General features: G+C 35.3%; 1 protein-coding gene and 1 non-coding gene across 2 annotated transcripts; one reads left to right on the plus strand and one right to left on the minus strand.

Moving 5' to 3' along the window:
- Positions 1 to 6533: 6533 nt before the first annotated feature.
- On the minus strand, positions 6534 to 7198 carry LOC131172229 (vegetative cell wall protein gp1-like). The gene is made up of 2 exons (XM_058133183.1): positions 6623 to 7198; positions 6534 to 6542 (listed from the first exon to the last, which is right to left on the minus strand). Exons 1-2 carry the CDS (start codon positions 7196 to 7198, stop codon positions 6534 to 6536), a joined length of 585 nt encoding a protein of 194 aa, XP_057989166.1.
- Positions 7199 to 13293: 6095 nt separating this feature from the next.
- On the plus strand, positions 13294 to 13400 carry LOC131172386 (small nucleolar RNA R71). Its single transcript, XR_009142865.1, has one exon. It is a non-coding gene; the product is annotated as a small nucleolar RNA R71 (small nucleolar RNA).
- The last annotated feature ends 5714 nt before the right edge of the window (positions 13401 to 19114 follow it).

The raw sequence follows: 19114 nt of genomic DNA on the forward strand, positions 1-19114 counted from the left end.
TATATTAATAAATTATTTGTAATTATAAGAAATAATTAGTATATATATATATATTAATAGAAGAGTGAGAATTCAACTCCGCTAAGTAGTTTGTGCTTAATTAGTCCCAAACCTGAATAAAGAAGGAGGGCTGCGATGGGTAACAATCAGCATAAAAATTTCGTCACACCTTATGATATGAATTCTTACTATATAAATGTTGGGGTTTCCTCTACTTACGACGTGCTACATCAGAGTTCGGGTGCAGTGAGAAATATGCAAGGGTGTAGGGCATTCACCAAAAGCGACATGCTATGCTGGCCTTCAAGTGTGGTGTTAAATGAGCAAGGGTTCTCACATCATGGACGGGTGTGGGTAAAGAAATTAGTCCATAGAACAGATAGTAGAACAAATAGTAGAACAGAACACAAGATAGGCATAAAGAACAATAGAAGATATCATAGAAGGAGATCAATTAGGAAGGAACAGGGTAATAGAATCATAGTTGATGTGGCTTATCCGCAAGTATACGGGTCGTCTCAAGTAATAAAGTGATGAATCAAGTATCGTTCCCACGAGAATTTGCTGTTTGATTACCAAACTATGAATGAAGCGATTATTTGGGCTAATGATTAATGAACAAATGGTAAATGTAAATGAGCAAGGTAAATTGGTTAATCTAATTGAAATGGGCAAGGAGCAAACAAATAAATTCTAATTCTAGTTCGCAATTAAACTAAAATTAACAATGGGTAATTTAATTGAAAGTCTAATTATGGTAAAAGTGATTTCAGAGTTGGGGGTTTATGCATAAATTATTTGGGATTTGTCTTGGGCATTTCAATTTTAGGGAAAAATGGAGTTTGAAGGAAATTGATTCTAATTTCCTTTGATATCTTTTTCAAGCAAATCAAAGTGTGTTCTAAAATAAGCAAACCTACTTTCGTATGTTATTTGATTACTTTAAAACCCATTAAGTTTTGTAACCAATAATTAATTCATCTTAAAATCCTAGTTTATTTCTAAATCTAGGTGATTTTAAGTTCCAATCCTTGATTATCTATCAATAACTTTCACCTTTCGGTCCTTCAATCAAAGATTAACACAATACCCAATGGGTACCAACATTAGGCAAGTAAATCAAGCACACAAGGAAGGAATCAAAACTCATATTTATGTAAAATAAGGAAATACCTAGTCCAAATCCACAAATTAATCTAAAACATATTTCCCAACTCTGAAATCTAAAGAGATTACTTACTCATGATGGTATTTACAAGAAAGATTGATGGAAAAGTAAAGAGAAACATGATAAGAGGACTGAAATAGAAAAACCCAGGTGGATGAACCAAAGTCTCTGGTTTCTGGAGCTCCAAAACTGGTGCAGCAGCTCCTCCCCAAGAGAAATGGCGTCTTCTCCTCTCTCTCTATTCTATTTTCTTTTCTTTTTGTTTTTCCTCCCTTTCCTCTTATAGCAAAAATAAGGAAAATGATGAATTTATATCGTCCCAAAAGGTTGCCCTAAAAGTAAATAAGAACCAAGGAGTGGGTAGGAAATGAGGTGTAAAATTATCCAAGTCAGCAGCATCTTTCACGTTCTGGGCAGTCTGCTTAGGGTTCGGCTTAACCCTAAGCAGCTTCTTAGCAAATTTCAGCTTCTGGTCACACTGTCTGCTTAAGGTTAAGCAGACCTTCAGCAAATCTCGGTGGACTTAGAGTGAAATGGACTTTTCTGTTCATGCTTGACTTGTGTTGCACCTTTAGCACTACCGCTTTACCCTAAGCATGATCTTAAACAAAGTCTCAAGCAAATTTTGGCTGGTTTGCTCTTTCAAGGCTTGATTCCTTTCAACTTTCCTCCATGCTTAAGGAACTCCAAATCTCTTCAAATCACTTCCTATTGCACTCATTGATCTTCGATTTACCACAAAATCCTATCAAAAACAATAAAATTACAAAAATCAAATATAAAGTATCTAAAATTAATAAATAAGATAAAATAAAGCTAAAAACATAAAATACACTAAAATATGAGGACAAAATGGATGCAAAACTACCCTAAAATGCCTATATGAAATGAGTGTAACAAATTCCCCCAAACTCAAACATTTGCTTGTCCTCAAGCAAATTAAAACAATTAATGCAATTTGGGGTACCTTACCTTAAATTTATGAAAATTACTTATCCAAACTCTCAAACTTACTTTTAGCCACCAACAAACGATATACCCACTTTCAAGATACAAATAATTCAATCCTTACCAAAGTTATCACCGCTTAGCCTTGGGTCAATTATCCATATCATCAAGCCCAAGTCAATCAATCACAAAGAATAATCATGCCTAAGTAGACTATAGGGTAATCCATAAACTAAAGTGTCTCAAATAATGATGGAAGTAAATGAATGGATTAATGATATCCCAATCCCATAGGCAATTCTCATATTCCAATCTCCACTAATGTAGCAAAACACCATCAAAAGATCAAAATGACTTTCAAGGGTTGTAATAGGGCTAAGGAGGTGATAATGTAGCTAACAAGGAAAGGATAAAGGTAACAAAATATGAGAATAATCAAATTATTAAAAGATCAAGACACACAAATTTTTTTTTTTTGAAGCAAATGGGATAAGGAACTTTACAACTATTCACTAATGCTAGCATATAATTTTGAAGCTTTTAGAGGGACTACATAAAAATATTGACTTTGAATTATAATTGTCCCTTTCAATTCACCCCCAAACTCATTTCTTTGTGTACTTGAGTAGTGAATTACTTTACATACCATAATTGAATTTGCTAGCTTTTTTTTATTTTAGTCACTTCTCCCAACTAATTGTCATATATATATTTATTTTTTTTATTATTAATTTTTTATGTGTATCTATCACTCAAAGGATTATTCTCATGGAGGGTAGGTAAGTGTTTGGGTTTATGGCTAGGTAGTAATGTGGGTTCCAAAGAAATAAGAGGGATAAATGTAGGCTCAAATTGGTTCCAAAGGGAAATTTTTAAGTGAGGTTGGCTAAGGCTAAAATAATGGTTTAAAATTCAAAGAATGCCTAGATCATTTCTTTTTCAAGTGTATGCTATGATTTCGCCTTGAAAGGTTTAGAAAGATTGTTCTAGGATTGGTGAGACATCAATTAGCTACTTCTCACCATAGAGTTTTCTCTAAGCACTCAAAGGATTATTCTCATGGAGGGTAGGTAAGTGTTTGGGTTTATAGCTAGGTAGTAATGTGGGTTCCAAAGAAATAAGAGGGATAAATGTAGGCTCAAATTGGTTCCAAAGGGAAATTTTTAAGTAAGGTTGGCTAAGGCTAAAATAATGGTTTAAAATTCAAAGAATGCCTAGATCATTTCTTTTTCAAGTGTATGCTATGATTTCGCCTTGAAAGGTTTAGAAAGATTGTTCTAGGATTGGTGAGACATCAATTAGCTACTTCTCACCATAGAGTTTTCTCTAAGCACTCAAAATCAATACAATTGATTGGGTAGCCCTTGGCTAAGAAGATATAAATAAAAGCAAGAATCTAATAACTTTGCACCTATCTAGAACTTTCAATCCATCAAACCCTTCTAAAAGTAAGCTTAATTGCTCATTAAAGCAACTCTCAATCCTTTAAGGATAAGGTAAAAATTATTTTTATGATATGCATTCTCCCAACTAATTGTTATATATATATTTATTTTTTTTATTATTAATTTTTTATGTGTATCTATCACTCAAAGGATTATTCTCATGGAGGGTAGGTAAGTGTTTGGGTTTATGGCTAGGTAGTAATGTGGGTTCCAAAGAAATAAGAGGGATAAATGTAGGTTCAAATTGGTTCCAAAGGGAAATTTTTAAGTGAGGTTGGCTAAGGCTAAAATAATGGTTTAAAATTCAAAGAACGCCTAGATCATTTCTTTTTCAAGTGTATGCTATGATTTCGCCTTGAAAGGTTTAGAAAGATTGTTCTAGGATTGGTGAGACATCAATTAGCTACTTCTCACCATAGAGTTTTCTCTAAGCACTCAAAGGATTATTCTCATGGAGGGTAGGTAAGTGTTTGGGTTTATAGCTAGGTAGTAATGTGGGTTCCAAAGAAATAAGAGGGATAAATGTAGGCTCAAATTGGTTCCAAAGGGAAATTTTTAAGTAAGGTTGGCTAAGGCTAAAATAATGGTTTAAAATTCAAAGAATGCCTAGATCATTTCTTTTTCAAGTGTATGCTATGATTTCGCCTTGAAAGGTTTAGAAAGATTGTTCTAGGATTGGTGAGACATCAATTAGCTACTTCTCACCATAGAGTTTTCTCTAAGCACTCAAAATCAATACAATTGATTGGGTAGCCCTTGGCTAAGAAGATATAAATAAAAGCAAGAATCTAATAACTTTGCACCTATCTAGAACTTTCAATCCATCAAACCCTTCTAAAAGTAAGCTTAATTGCTCTTTAAAGCAACTCTCAATCCTTTAAGGATAAGGTAAAAATTATTTTTATGATATGCATGATCCTAAAATGAATGCATAAATCGAATTAAAGCTAAGTGTAATCTATATGAAAATTATATGCAAATGTATGTGTATGAGTATAGGCATGTGTGTGGTTTATGTATAAGTGTATGAATTATCTATATATGAATGAATGAAATGCAATAAATGAATGAATGAAAATTTTAAAAATTTTGCAAAAATTTTGCCCTCACCCCCAAACTCAAATGAAACATTGTCCTCAATGTTTAAAAGGAATGCAAAGATGGGCAAAATTGTGTGAATTACTCAATTAATGAAATTTATACAATTGGGGATTAAATCAATATAAGCTTAAGAATTCCAAAATTAGCTCAAAGTGATATTAACAATGAAGCTTTAGAGAGAAAAATGTGAAAAAGTATCCCAAATGTATGAATTTACACTGCTTAAGATGTTGCTTAACCTGTTGCGTAGGGTAAAGCGAAAGCATAAGCATTGGCAATATACCATAAGCATAAATGGTAAAAGGGTAAGCTGTTACCTCCAAATGATGTGAAACAGATGCAGCTTAAAGAAAATTTGTGCAACTCATCAATGTCAACAAAATTAGGATTGAAGAAAAAGATAAAGTGCAAAAATAATGTGCAAGAAAATGAAAAAGTGTAAAGAAATAAAATCGAACAGTTAAATCAAAAATTAAACCAAAAAGCATTCACAGAGTAACTATGTTCATAGCAGAAAATAAAATAAAATAAAATAAAATAAACTAAAGGAAAGAAGTGCAAGTATAATCATAAAAACTAATTACCAAAGTATTACAACTATTACCAAAGTTTGAAAATTAAAATAAACATATTACAAAATAAACCTAACACAGAAACTGAAACTGAAAAACTAGTACTGTTACTGCTACTGCACTAAAACTAATACTAAATTGCTGCTACTGTTCAAGCTCTGCTGTCAAGGCTTTCTTCTTTGCATCGTGGTCCGCCTTGTCCCGCAGTAGGTTCATTGTGATCCGAAGCTTCAGAAGCAGTTTCCAAATTTTCTGTGAGGTCTTTCATTTCTTGAAGCATGTCTTGGCCCCAATGATATAAATTGTTGTAAGATTGGGCCAGTTTGTTGTAAAGCTCCAACATTTGAAGTTGATGTTGCTTCTGTTTCTTTTTAAGAGATAAAAATCTCTTTTTAAGTTTCTTTTCTAGCTTCTTCTTTTGGTTAACCTCCTGCTGACCCATGGTATCAATTTTGATTTCTAAGCTCTTCAAGGTAGCAAGGATTTCTATGGTGTCAGGTGAGGGAACAGATGGTTGGACAGTGAAACTTGCTATTCTGGATTCCAAGGATCTTAAGAGGGACAAAATGTCTGCTGAAAACTGTGGGGTAGTGGTTGGTTGGGGTTCTGCTGGTGCAAAGGTAGTAGGGTCTGCATGCAGGTGGCTTCAGGATCTTCTTTGTAGCAGTATAGGTATGGCCTACTTTCTCATAAATATCCATGTGCAGCAACATTGTGCTGTCTATATATGATTCACTGTAGCGTGACTTATATAGACTAGCATCAAAGCTAAATGAGTTTGCTATAGCAGTTATATACCCCCCAAAAACTATACTACCTTTAGTATGCTTCGTGACAATTTGGTGCCAATGAGTAGCTATGAAATGGGCTGTACTTACTTGTTTTCTCTCTTTCATGCACCATAAGAAAAATAAGGCTCCAGCACCCACAATACTGTTACTGTGTCCCCTTCCTAAAACAGTATAAGAAATGAACCTATGGAGGTATTTCAACACATGATTGACTATCCTAGAGGCTTTTGCAGTCCTCTGTCTATAATAACCCCCAAAAGGCGCAATATCTTTCCAGAATTGAACAGGGTCATAAACAGTTTGCTGCCACTCAATATTTTTATACCCCGAATCTTGAAAACCAAAAATTGCATTCATAGCATCCATGTCTAACTCCCTATCAATTCCAGCACATCGAAAATATATCACATCCTTATGCTCAGGTACTGTTGGTTTGAAATTCAGCTTTAAGGAACTCAAAAATTCCAGGGTCAAATCCTTGTACACTGGTTCCCTAATCTTAGCAAAATTAGTCCAGCTGATAGCATCCAAATAGGCAAATACAGAGTCATAAATGCCTAATTCTTTTAAAATCTGCTCATCCGTATATTTGTTTACCAAAATAGGTTTAGAAACTAATTTCTCATAGGCATTCTTCATATCCATATCCTTAAAAGCCCAAGGTAATGGAGAGAGTACCTCCTTTATATTATCGGCAGACGACGCAGGTGCTACTGGAGAATTTAAGGGTGACTGAGATACAGGTGTTTGGACCGCTGGTGCTGGAATTTGCGAGGAAGACCTAGTCCTTTTGCTGACTAGTTCAGAGGAAGGTTGAGGTGGAGAGTTTAGGTCGAAAGGAACAGAGGGTACTCTTTTTCGTTTTCCGACAGGGGTTTTCTTGGGTCTACCTGCAGCCTTATTAGTTTTGCCTTTGGTTTTCGTTTGAGTAGGCGCAGGCTCAGGCATTGGTTCTGGGGAATGAGTGTCGAAAATGTGTGTTTCATTTTGCGGTTCAGTTTGCGGCGAGAAGGGAGTCGGCGGAATGAGGGTTGGTGTTTGGTTTGGGGGTAGTGGTGGTGACTGAGGCGGTGGTGATTGAGGTAGCGGCGGCGTTTGCGGTGGTGGCGACTGAGGGAGCGGCGGACTGGGACTGGGGTTAGGGTTTATGGGTAGAGAGGATGGAGTACCCATTTTCGATTGGACAGAGTGTCGAAATTTTCTGGGTTTGGGTTTGTGGGTAGACCACATTTTAGTTCTCACCATTTATTGAAAAGAAAGAAACTTTTCAACTTCCCTTAAAAATTACCGGAAAAAATGGTGCGGGAAGGAAGTCTGTAGAATGAGAGTTGTGGCTTATCGGGAGTGTGGGTGAGGGAGTTTATAAAAATGGCGAAAGTTTTGGGCTTTTTAAAATGTGGGGCAGACATCTGGTAATTTGGGCCATGCTTGGGGTTAAGCATAAGGTTCAGCAGAATTTGCTTAGGACTCTGCTTGACAAGCAACATCATCAGCAAGTTTCGGCAGGTTTTGGGAAAAATTGTATTTTTACTTACCAAAAGCAGTCCAAATGCTATGAAATGCTATCATGACCCTCAGCAATTACCAAATACACACAAACACTATAAAATTGAAGAATTTTAGCTCATCATCTCTCATAAACTTAGTAAGCATAGCACATGTTCATTTAGCCTTTTTTTTTTTTTTGGCAATCATTGTTCATTTTAAGCACCAATTGTGACTACTTTTTTGCACACTTAATGAAATGGTCTCCTTTCTAAACTTATACCAAAAGTACATTTCAGCAGCATTTGAGACAAGTTCTAAACATTCAAAAATTGCAGAAAAGACATAAGAATTGACTTCTTAAGCAGCATGAACAGTAATAAAAATCTGTAGACTATAAAAACTAGCAGCAATTCAAACAAAAATATGTAAATTCCTAACAGATTACAGAACTATATATACACTAAAAGGTAAAACTTAACAAACACTATTTTTGCACTTTAATAAAGCTACATCAGTCCTAAATATCAAAATTGATCCTCATTCAAGTTGCATTTCACAGAATTTACACAAGACACAAAATCAAACATGTGCTATCAAGTAGATTGCAATATCAATAATTTAGCACAAGTTTAAAGGTGTTACTGTTCACAGGCACTGGATAAGGTGCAGAATTTTGCTTATTGCTTGCTCCCTTTCAATTCTTTGTTTTTGCTACAAGTGTTAATTTGCCCAATCTTCATGAATGACCTACAAAAGATAAACAAATATCACTTTTGAGTTTAATGAGGGTAAAAACTGAAAATGAAATGAAATGGAAAATTAATAAACTATAAAAGGATACGCTTGGGTTGCCTCCCAAGAAGCGCTTGTTTAAGGTCTTAAGCTTGACCTTCCACTCCAAATCACCTAAATATCCCTGATTGGAGAACCAAGCCATGAAACCTCTACAACCTTTTGTGTGGGTTCTCCAACAATATAATGCTTTAATCTCTACCCATTAACTTTGAAAGTCCCTGAGGTTTCATTGCCCATCTCAACAGCTCCATAGGGGTATACCTTTATAACAGTGTAGGGCCCTGACCATCTTGACTTTAATTTTCCGGGAAATAACCTTAACCTAGAGTTGTATAGAAGAACAACATCCCCTTCTTGAAATTCTTTCCTCCTAATATGCTTATCATGCCATCTCTTAGTTCTTTCCTTGTAAAGCTTGGCATTTTCATAAGCATCCAATCTAAGTTCCTCAAGTTCATTGAGTTGCAGCATTCCTTTTTCTCCTGCAGTTTTTAAGTCAAAATTCAGTGTCCTTATAGCCCAATATGCTCTATGTTCTAACTCCAAAGGTAAATGACAAGCTTTCCCATAAACCAATCTAAATGGGGTGGTGCCAATAGGAGTTTTAAAAGATGTTCTATAGGCCCAAAGAGTATCATCTAACTTTAGTGACCAATCTTTCCTTGAACTATTCACTGTTTTCTCAAGAATTCTTTTCAACTCTCTATTTGAGATCTCCACTTGACCACTAGTTTGTGGATGGTAGGGTGTTGCAACCTTATGCTTTACTCCATATTTTTGTAATAATCTTTCAAATTGATGGTTGTAAAAATGAGAACCTCCATCACTTATAATGGCACGTGGAGTTCCAAATCTTGTGAAAATGAACTTTTTAAGGAATTTAATCACAACTCTAACATCATTAGTTGGAGATGGTATAGCTTCAACCCATTTGCTCACATAATCTGCTCCATCTAAAATGTATTTGTGTCCCAAGGACGATGGAAAAGGTCCCATGAAATCAATGCCCCACACATCAAATAGTTCAACTTCCAATATATTTTGGAGGGGCATTTCATCTCTCTTTGAGATATTACCCATTCTTTGACACCTATCACATGCATTTACAAACTTCCTCACATCCTTAAACATGTGTGGCCAAAAGAACCCTGCTTGAAGAACTTTTTCTGCAGTCTTTGTCACACTCATATGACCCCCATAAAGTGAAGAATGGCAATCTTTAATAATATTCCCTATCTCCTCATCAGCTAAACATCTTCTAATCAACCCATCTCCACATCTCTTGAACAAAAATGGCTCTTCCCAATCATAATCCTTTACATCAAAAAGAAATTTCTTCTTTTGCTGCCATGTTAGGTCAGGTGGAAGGATTCCACACACTAGATAGTTCACGAAATCTGCATACTAAGGGGTTTTTGCATTCATGATTACTAACAGTTGTTCATCAGGAAAATAATCATCTATTGGGGGTTCTTTTCCCAAAATTTCTCCTTGTTCTTGCCTCAATCTAGACAGATGATCTGCTACCACATTTTCTACTCCTTTCTTGTCTTTAATTTCCAAGTCAAACTCTTGAAGGAGTAGCACCCACCTTATCAATCTAGGTTTAGCCTCTTTTTTCTGAAGGAGATACTTGATAGCTGCATGGTCCGTGTACACTATTACCTTTGACCCCACAAGATAGGACCTGAATTTGTCTACTGCAAATACCACTGCCAAAAACTCTTTCTCTGTAGTAGAGTAATTTATTTGAGCATCATCTAAGGTTCTACTTGCATAGTATATTGCATACACCTTCTTATCTCTCTTTTGTCCCAAAACAGCCCCAATGGCATAATCACTAGCATTGCACATTAACTCAAAAGGAAGTGACCAATCGGGTGGCTGCATAATAAGAGCAGATATCAAAGCTTCCTTTATCCTGCAAAAAGCATTCATACAATTAGTATCAAAATGGAATTCCACATATTTACTCAATAAATTGGTAAGAGGCTTAGAAATCTTAGAGAAATCCTTGATGAATCTCCTGTAAAATCCAGCATGCCCCAAGAAACTCCTCACTCCCTTCACGGAGGTGGCATTTTCTCAATAATTTCTACCTTTGCTTTATCCACCTCAATACCCCTATTTGACACAAGATGTCCAAAACAATTCCTTCTTGTACCGTAAAATGGCACTTTTCCCAATTCAAAACTAAATTGAACTCTTCACATCTCTGCAAAACCTTAGACAAGTTAGATAAGCATTCATCAAAAGATTTACCATACACAGAAAAATCATCCATGAACACTTCCATAATACCCTCAATCATGTCAGAAAATATGGACATCATACATCTTTGAAATGTAGCAGGGGCATTACATAGTCCAAATGGCATCCTTCGATATACAAAGGTACCATAAGGACATGTGAAGGTAGTTTTATTCTGATCATCTGGGTGAATAGGGATCTTAAAGAACCCTGAATAGCCATCCAAATAGCAAAAATAAGAATGATGAGCTAGTCTCTTAAGCATTTGATCTATAAATGGTAATAGAAAATGGTCATTTCTAGTTGCATTATTCAATTTCCTATAGTCTATACACATTCTCCATCTAGTTACAGTCCTTGTAGGTATTAGTTCATCATTTTCATTTTTCACTACTGTGATGCCCCCTTTCTTAGGTACAACATGAACTGGACTTACCCAATTGCTGTCAGAAATAGGGTAAATGATACATGCATCAAGCAATTTCAAGATTTCCTTTTTCACAACCTCTTTCATATTTGGATTCAATCTCCTCTGTGACTCTCGAGAGGCTTTATGATTATTTTCCAACAAAATTCTATGCATGCACACAGAAGGATGTATTCCTTTAATATCATCAATGGCATAACCAATTATCCTTCTATGCTTTCTAAGAACTCTTAATAATTTTTCAACTTCACAATCATTCAATTTAGCACTAACAATCACAGGATATGTAGAATTTTGACCTAGAAAAGCATACCTGAGATTCGTTGGAAGAGGTTTCAACTCTACCTTAGGTGCTTCACTTTTTTCAAGCTTTGATGATGAAGTTGTATCTTGCTTCAAGTCCCCAATCTTTTTAATATCAGCCATAGGCAAAGGTGGATTTCCTTCCAAAATTGTAGCATATTCTGAAGCTTCTTCAATCTCATCCCCTATTTTGATGTTATGAACCAAACAAGCTTCTAAGGGGTCTTTAGGATGTTGTTTTTTAAGCACTTCTCTGACCTCCTCATCTATCACATCAATTCTCAAGCATGAATTTGAATCATTTTTCTTTTTCATTGCTTGAAACAAATTAAACTCAACTTTCTCTTCCCCAACTTCTAATGTAAGCCTCCCATTTTTTACATCAATCACAGCTCCAGCAGTAGCAAGGAAAGGTCTATCAAGAATAATAGGAATGTGTACATCCTCCTCCATCTCCAATACCACAAAATCCACTGGTATGAAAAATTTTCCAACTTTCAGGGGAACATTCTCAATTACCCCAATTGGAAATTTAATAGACCTATCTGCTAACTGTAGTGATATGGTAGTAGGCTTCATTTTTCCAATCTTCACTTTCTCATAGATAGACAATGGCATTAGACTAACACTGGCTCCAAGATCATATAAAGCCTTATCTATACTGATATTCCCAATGTGACATGGTATGGAAAAACTTTCAGGATCTTTCAGTTTGGGTGGAAGCTTATTTTGCAAAATAGCACTGCTTTCTTCCGTGAGAGCTACAGTCTCAAATTCCTCCAATTTCTTCTTGTTAGATAAAATCTCCTTCAAAAATTTAGCATATGAAGGCATTTGTGCTAAGGCATCAGTGAAATGAATAGTCACATGCAAAGACTTCAATACTTCCAAGAACTTCCCAAATTGTTTATCCAATTTCGCTTTCTGAAACCTTTGTGGGAATGGTAAAGGTGGCATGTAGGCTTTAGGTGCAACATATTTTGGTTCTTCCTCTTTGCTTTCCCTCTCCTTAATTCCTTTTTCTTCTACTGAATTTTCTTTTTCAGCTTCAATTCTAACTTCAGCTTTAGTTTGTTCATCTCCTTCTCTGTTTTTCTCTTCTTCAATTTTCTCTTCAATCTTTTTATCTCCATTCTCCAATATTTTTCCACTTCTCAATGTAATAGCCTTGCAATGCACCCTTAAATTTTCTGGCTGGCTAGGGAGCTTCCCAAATGCTTTGTTACTTGAAGAGCTAGCTTGTTGAGCTATTTGATTCTCTAACATTTTGTTGTGTGTTGCCATTTGATCCAGTTTAGATGCTAATTGAGAAATCATTTCTTGTTGACTTTGATGGCTCACAAGTAGAGTTTCAATCATGGCTTCCAATCTAGCTGTCTTGTCTGGTTGTGCTTGTTGTGGTAGAGGTGGAGCAGGTGCATTTTGAGGTTTAGAAATTCCAGGAGGAGGACCTCTATTCTGCTGAAAATTCTGATGTTGTTGATACCCAGAAGTTTGTTGAAAATTCTGATTTTGCCCATGTCTACCTCCCCAAGAGAAATTGGGGTGGTTTCTCCATGCTGGATCATAAGTTGTAGAAAATGAGTTACCACTTGGTCTTTGATTGTAGTTCCCCACATAATCCACTTGCTCACTTGAAAAATCTTGATTAAGTGCAGAAAAATCTGCTGTACAATTGACATTTGCAGCTCCAACTTCTACTGAATTACTAGGACCTCCGGCTGAAGAATCTACTTTCATGCTTAGCTTGTCCATCTTCCTTGTCAAAGCATCAAACTTAGCATTAATCATATTCATGGCATCAAGCTCAAATATACCAGCTGGTTTCTTGATCTCATTCCTCTCACAGCTCCATTGGTAGTTGTTATAAGCAATTTTATCAAGAACAGAAAAAGCTTCATCTTCAGATTTTTCCATAAGATCACCTTTAGAAGATGCATTAATCGTACTTCTAATAGCAGGTGAAACTCCATTGTAAAAGTGTTGAACAAGCATCCACTTAGGAATCCCATGATGTGGACATCTCCTTTGCAAATCCTTGTACCTCTCCCATGCTTCATACAAGCTCTCATCATCTCTAGGTTTGAAAGAAGTCAGCTCATTTCTTAGCTTAGCTGTCTTGCTTGGTGGAAATATTGAGCTAAAAATGCTTGAGAAAGTTCATCCCATGTTGTGATAGAACCCGGTGGCAAAGAATGTAACCACTCTCTAGCTCGGTCCTTGAGAGAAAAAGGAAATAATCTGAGTCGAATTGCATCATCAGAAACTCCATTTATCTTCAACATATCGCTGATCTCAAGAAAGTGTGCTAGATGCACATGTGGACTTTCACTTGGATTTCCTCCAAATTGTGACTGTTGTACCATCTGACAAAGTGCAGGCTTCAGTTCAAAATTATTAGCTTCTACCCTTGGTCTTGTGATACTTGGCATGAAATCTCCAATGTTAGGATAGGCATGATCCTTCACAGAGCGGTTGTTATTGTTGTTGGCCATTTCTTCTTGTAATTCCTCTTGCTCTTGTGCTCTTTCTTGTTATTGTTGAGCTTTAATTTCAGCTTTTCTCCTCTTAGATTCTGCTCTTAAAGCTTTTGCTGTCTTTTCTATTTCTGGATCAAAGAATAAATTGATTTCTTCACTTTTTGTCCTTCTCATAAAATAAAGCACCTGAAAAACAAAATAAACAAATTCTCAAAGTAAAATGGTAAAAAGAAAATAAAATAAAATGCCCAAATTAACCAAACAAACAATTGTTCAATATCAAACAAAAATCAAATCCCCGGCAACGGCGCCAAAAACTTGATGTGGCTTATCCGCAAATATACGGGTCGTCTCAAGTAATAAAGTGATGAATCGAGTATCGTTCCCATGAGGATTTGCTGTTTGATTACCAAACTATGAATGAAGCGATTATTTGGGCTAATGATTAATGAACAAATGGTAAATGTAAATGAGCAAGGTAAATTGGTTAATCTAATTGAAATGGGCAAGGAGCAAACAAATAAATTCTAATTCTAGTTCTCAATTAAACTAAAATTAACAATGGGTAATTTAAATGAAAGTCTAATTATGATAAAAGTGATTCCAGAGTTGGGGGTTTATGCATAAATTATTTGAGATTTGTCTTGGGCATTCCAATTTTAGAGAAAAATAGAGTTTGAAGGAAATTGATTCTAATTTCCTTTGATATCTTTTTCAAGCAAATCAAAGTGTGTTCTAAAATAACCAAACCTACTTTCGTATGTTATTTGATTACTTTAAAACCCATTAAGTTTTGTAACCAATAATTGATTCCTCTTAAAATCCTAGTTTATTTCTAAATCTAGGTGATTTTAAGTTTCAATCCTTGATTATCTATCAATGACTTTCACCTTTCGGTCCTTTGAAAGTCCTTCAATCAAAGATTAACACAATACCCAATGGGTACCAACATTAGGCAAGTAAATCAAGCACACAAGGAAGGAATCAAAACTCATATTTATGTAAAATAAGGAAATACCCAGTCCAAATCCACAAATTAATCTAAAACATATTTCCCAACTCTGAAATCTAAAGAAATTACTCACTCATGATGGTATTTACAAGAAAGATTGATGGAAAAGTAAAGAGAAACATGATAAGAGGATTAAAATAGAAAAACCCAGGTGGATGAACCAAAGTCTCTGGTTTCTGGAGCTCCAAAACTGGTGCAGCAGCTCCTCCCCAAGAGAAATGGCGTCTTCTCCTCTCTCTCTATTCTATTTTCTTTTCTTTTTGTTTTTCCTCCCTTTCCTCTTATAGCAAAAATAAGGAAAATGATGAATTTATATCGTCCCAAAAGGTTGCCCTAAAAGTAAATAAGAACCAAAGAGTGGGTAGAAAATGAGGTGTAAAATTATCCAAGTCGTGACATCTTTCACGTTAGGCGATGCAGCAGGGTTCGCTTAACCCTAGCGACTTCTTAGCAAATTTCACTTACAGTCGCTTATGCGCTTAAGGTTAAGCAGACCTTCAGTAAATCTCGGTGGACTTAGAGTGAAATGGACTTTTCTGCTCATACTTGACTTGTGCTGCACCTTTAGCACTACCGCTTTACCCTAAGCATGATCTTAAACAAAGTCTCAAGCAAATTTTGGCTGGTTTGCTCTTTCAAGGCTTGATTCCTTTCAACTTTCCTCCATGCTTAAGGAACTCCAAATCTTTTCAAATCACTTTCTATTGCACTCATTGATCTTCGATTTGCCACAAAATCCTATCAAAAACAACAAAATTAAAAAATCAAATATAAAGTATCTAAAATTAAAAAATAAGATAAAATAAAGCTAAAAACATAAAATACACTAAAATATGAGGACAAAATGGATGCAAAACTACCCTAAAATGCCTATATGAAATGAGTTTAACAATAGTTGATACTTAGAATGTTGGATCACTTATTGGAAAATTAATGAAGCTTGTGGATACCTTGGAAAAGAGAAGGGTAAATATTGCTAGCATTCAGGAGATTAAATGGGTAGGAGAGAAAAGTAAGGAAGTGAGTAATTCATAATATAAACTGTGGTTTACCGAAAATAAGAGGAACAAGAATGAAGTGGGTGTAATCATAGACAAGACATTAAAAGATCCCTTAATAGTTGTGAAAAGAGTAGGAGATAGAATTATACTAGTAAAGTTAGTACCAGAAGGAGAAACAATAAATTTAGTTAGTGCTTATGCTCCACAAATAGAACTAGACAGTGAGAGTAAATAAATGTTTTGGAAGGATATGGACGATATAATGCAATGCATACTGAATGAAGAAAATGTTTTCATTGATGGAGATTTGAATGGACATGTAGGAAGTGATAGGCAAGGCTATGAGAATGTTCATGGAGGTTTTGGTTTTGGTAACCGAAATGAGGAGGGGAAAAACATCTTGGATTTTGCCATGGCGTACGACCTAATTCTAGCAAATACCTACTTTATAAAAAGGAAGTCGCATTTAGTGACTTTCAAAAGTGGACAACATAGAAGTCAAATTGACTTTCTCTTAATCAGAAAGACAAATAGAGCTCTATGCAAGGATTGCAAGGTTATTCTGAGAGAGGTTTTAACAAGTCAACATCAGTTAGTGGTCTTGAATGTCAAGTTTAGAAACAATTCAAGTAAAACTAGAAGAAATATTATAGCTCAAACAAAGTGGTGGGAGTTCAAAGGAGCAAAGCAAGTGAAGTTTAAAAATGAGCTTCTCGAGTCCGAAGAATAGAAGTTAGATGTGGAGGCCAATTGTATGTGTATACAGATGGCATCAAATATTAGAGAAGTAGCTAGAAAAGTATTTGGAGAGTCTAAAAGACATGGACCATCCTCAAAAGAGAGATGATGATAGAATGAGGAAATACAAAAGACAGTGAAGAGAAAAAGGGAATGATATAAGAAATTACCTAAGTGTCATAATAATGAGGTTATGAACAGTACAAGATAGCAAAGAAAGAGACAAAAAAGGCAATTAGTCAAGCAAGAGTGTAGGCCTTTTGAAAAGTTATATGAGAAACTTGAAACTAAATAAGGAGAGAAAGATATTTATAGATTAGCAAGGAGGAGAGAAAAGAAATGTCAAGATCTCAATCAAGTTAGGTGCATTAAGGATAAAGAAGAAAAAGTGTTAGTAAAAGATGAGGACATTAAAGAAAGATGGAGAAATTATTTTGATGATCTCTTTAATAATAATCAAAGTGATAATAGCGTGAATATAGACTACAAAGCAATAGAAAGGAATGTGAATTACACTAGAATGATTAGATCTTCAGAAGTAAAGGAAGCACTTAAGAGAATGAAAGTGGTTAAAACTTGTAGACTCAATGGAATACCAATTGAAGTGTGGAAATGTTTGGGGGATGTGAGAGTGATATGGTTAACTAAATTGTTTAATAAGATTTTAAACTCAAAGAAAATGCATGATGAATAGAGGAGGAGTATTTTAATACATATTTTTAAAAATAAGAGAGACATACGGAGTTGCTCAAACTATAGAGGAATTAAACTCATGAGCCATACTATGAAGTTGTGGTAGAGAGTTGTAGAACATTGACTACGTCATGACACTTCTATCTCTCCCAATCAATTTAGCTTCATGCCCGGTCGTTCAACTATGAAAGTGATCTTTCTCATTAAAAGCTTGATAGAGAAATATAGAGATGTGAAAAAAGATCTACATATGGTTTTTATCAATTTGGAGAAGGCTTATTATAGTGTTCCAAGAGATGTCTTATGGAGAGTGTTAGAACAAAAGAGAGCATTTACTAGGTACATACAAGTGTTGAAAGATATGTGTGAATGAGTAACTACCATTGTGCGCATAGTGGGAGGGGACACAAGAGATTTTCCTATCTTAATTGGATTACACCAAGGTTTAGTTGTGAGCCTTTACCTTTTTACATTAGTTCTAGATGAATTAACAAAACATATACAAGAGAGTATCCCTTAGTGTATGATAGGGAAAAAGTTAGTTTAGATGAAGTGGTATTACCCCAAAGTAATCACTTTAAATATAGTTTGGATGGAGTGGTATTACCCAAAGTAATCACTTTAAATATGTCGGTTCAATCCTTCAAGTAGATGGGGGATGTAAGGAGGATGTTAGTCATAGGATTAAAGCCAGATGGTTGAAGTGGAGACATGCTACGGGAGTTTTATGTGATCGCAAGATTTCCAATAAGTTGAAAGAAAAATTTTACCGTATAGCCATACGACCGACCATGTTATATGGTAATGAGTGTTAGGTAATAAAGGGGCCGTATGTATCTAAGATGAGAGTTGCAGAGATGAGAATGTTAAGGTAGATGAGTGGCCATACTAGACTGGATAAAGTCCGTAATAAGAATATTTGAGAAAAGGTGGGAGTAGTGTCAATTGAGGATAAGTTGAGAAAAAGGAGATTGAGGTAGTTTGATCATGTGAAACGTAAACATATAGATGCTTTAGTTAGACAAATAGAGCACATTGGGTTAGAGGAAAGAAAGAAAAGAATGGGTAGACATAAACTGACTTGGAGGAGAGTAATACAACATGACCTATAAGCATTACGCATTTCTAAGGATTTAACCTAAAATCGTTTAGAGTAGAGAAAGAGAAAGATAAAGAGAATCCATATAGCTGACCCCAATAAATTTTTGGGATAAAAGTTTAATTGAATTGAGTTGAGTTGAGTTGAGTAGAATAATAAGAATTCAAATTTGAGTCAATTAAGCGTGTGATTTTAATTCTTAAATATATTGTATGACAAATTAATAATTATGTATGTCATCAATATCTCCAACAAGAATAGTGATAAGTGCATAATTTATTAATTTTACTCTCATCACATTTAGTATTTTTAATGTATTTTTATATTTAATTCAGTTGGTTAAGTATAGTTATCTATTAAGTATATATTTAGAGAGTTGTTGAAATAATTGTGTTAAATGGTGAAATTTGACTCCTGCTGTATTTTTCAGGGTTTCGGTGAAGTTCCGGAGCAATATAGTGTGGAAGGAAGCTTGGAAAGGTCGAAGGATTGAGAAGCATTGTTGATACAAAGTACACGGGTCGTGTAAGCACAACCAGAGACCCGTGTAACATTCTACCAGAAGGAATCCAGAGAACCGAGGAAGAAACAAAGTAGACGGGCCGTGTAATTTGACCCGTGTAAATCCTAGATACCTGTGTAACTTTTTGTGCCAATCTGAGATAGACCCACTCAGCTCCAATAAGTTACACGGCCCTGGGCCGTGTAGTGATACATGGGCTGTGTATCCATTGATAGTCAGATTCTTGATTATGCTCCAGTTGCAGTTTTTTACAGAGACTCTAAAAAAAAATCTAACTCTA

The sequence above is a fragment of the Hevea brasiliensis genome, chromosome 13, assembly GCF_030052815.1.
Source record: "Hevea brasiliensis isolate MT/VB/25A 57/8 chromosome 13, ASM3005281v1, whole genome shotgun sequence".
In the NCBI taxonomy this organism is placed as follows: domain Eukaryota; kingdom Viridiplantae; phylum Streptophyta; class Magnoliopsida; order Malpighiales; family Euphorbiaceae; genus Hevea; species Hevea brasiliensis.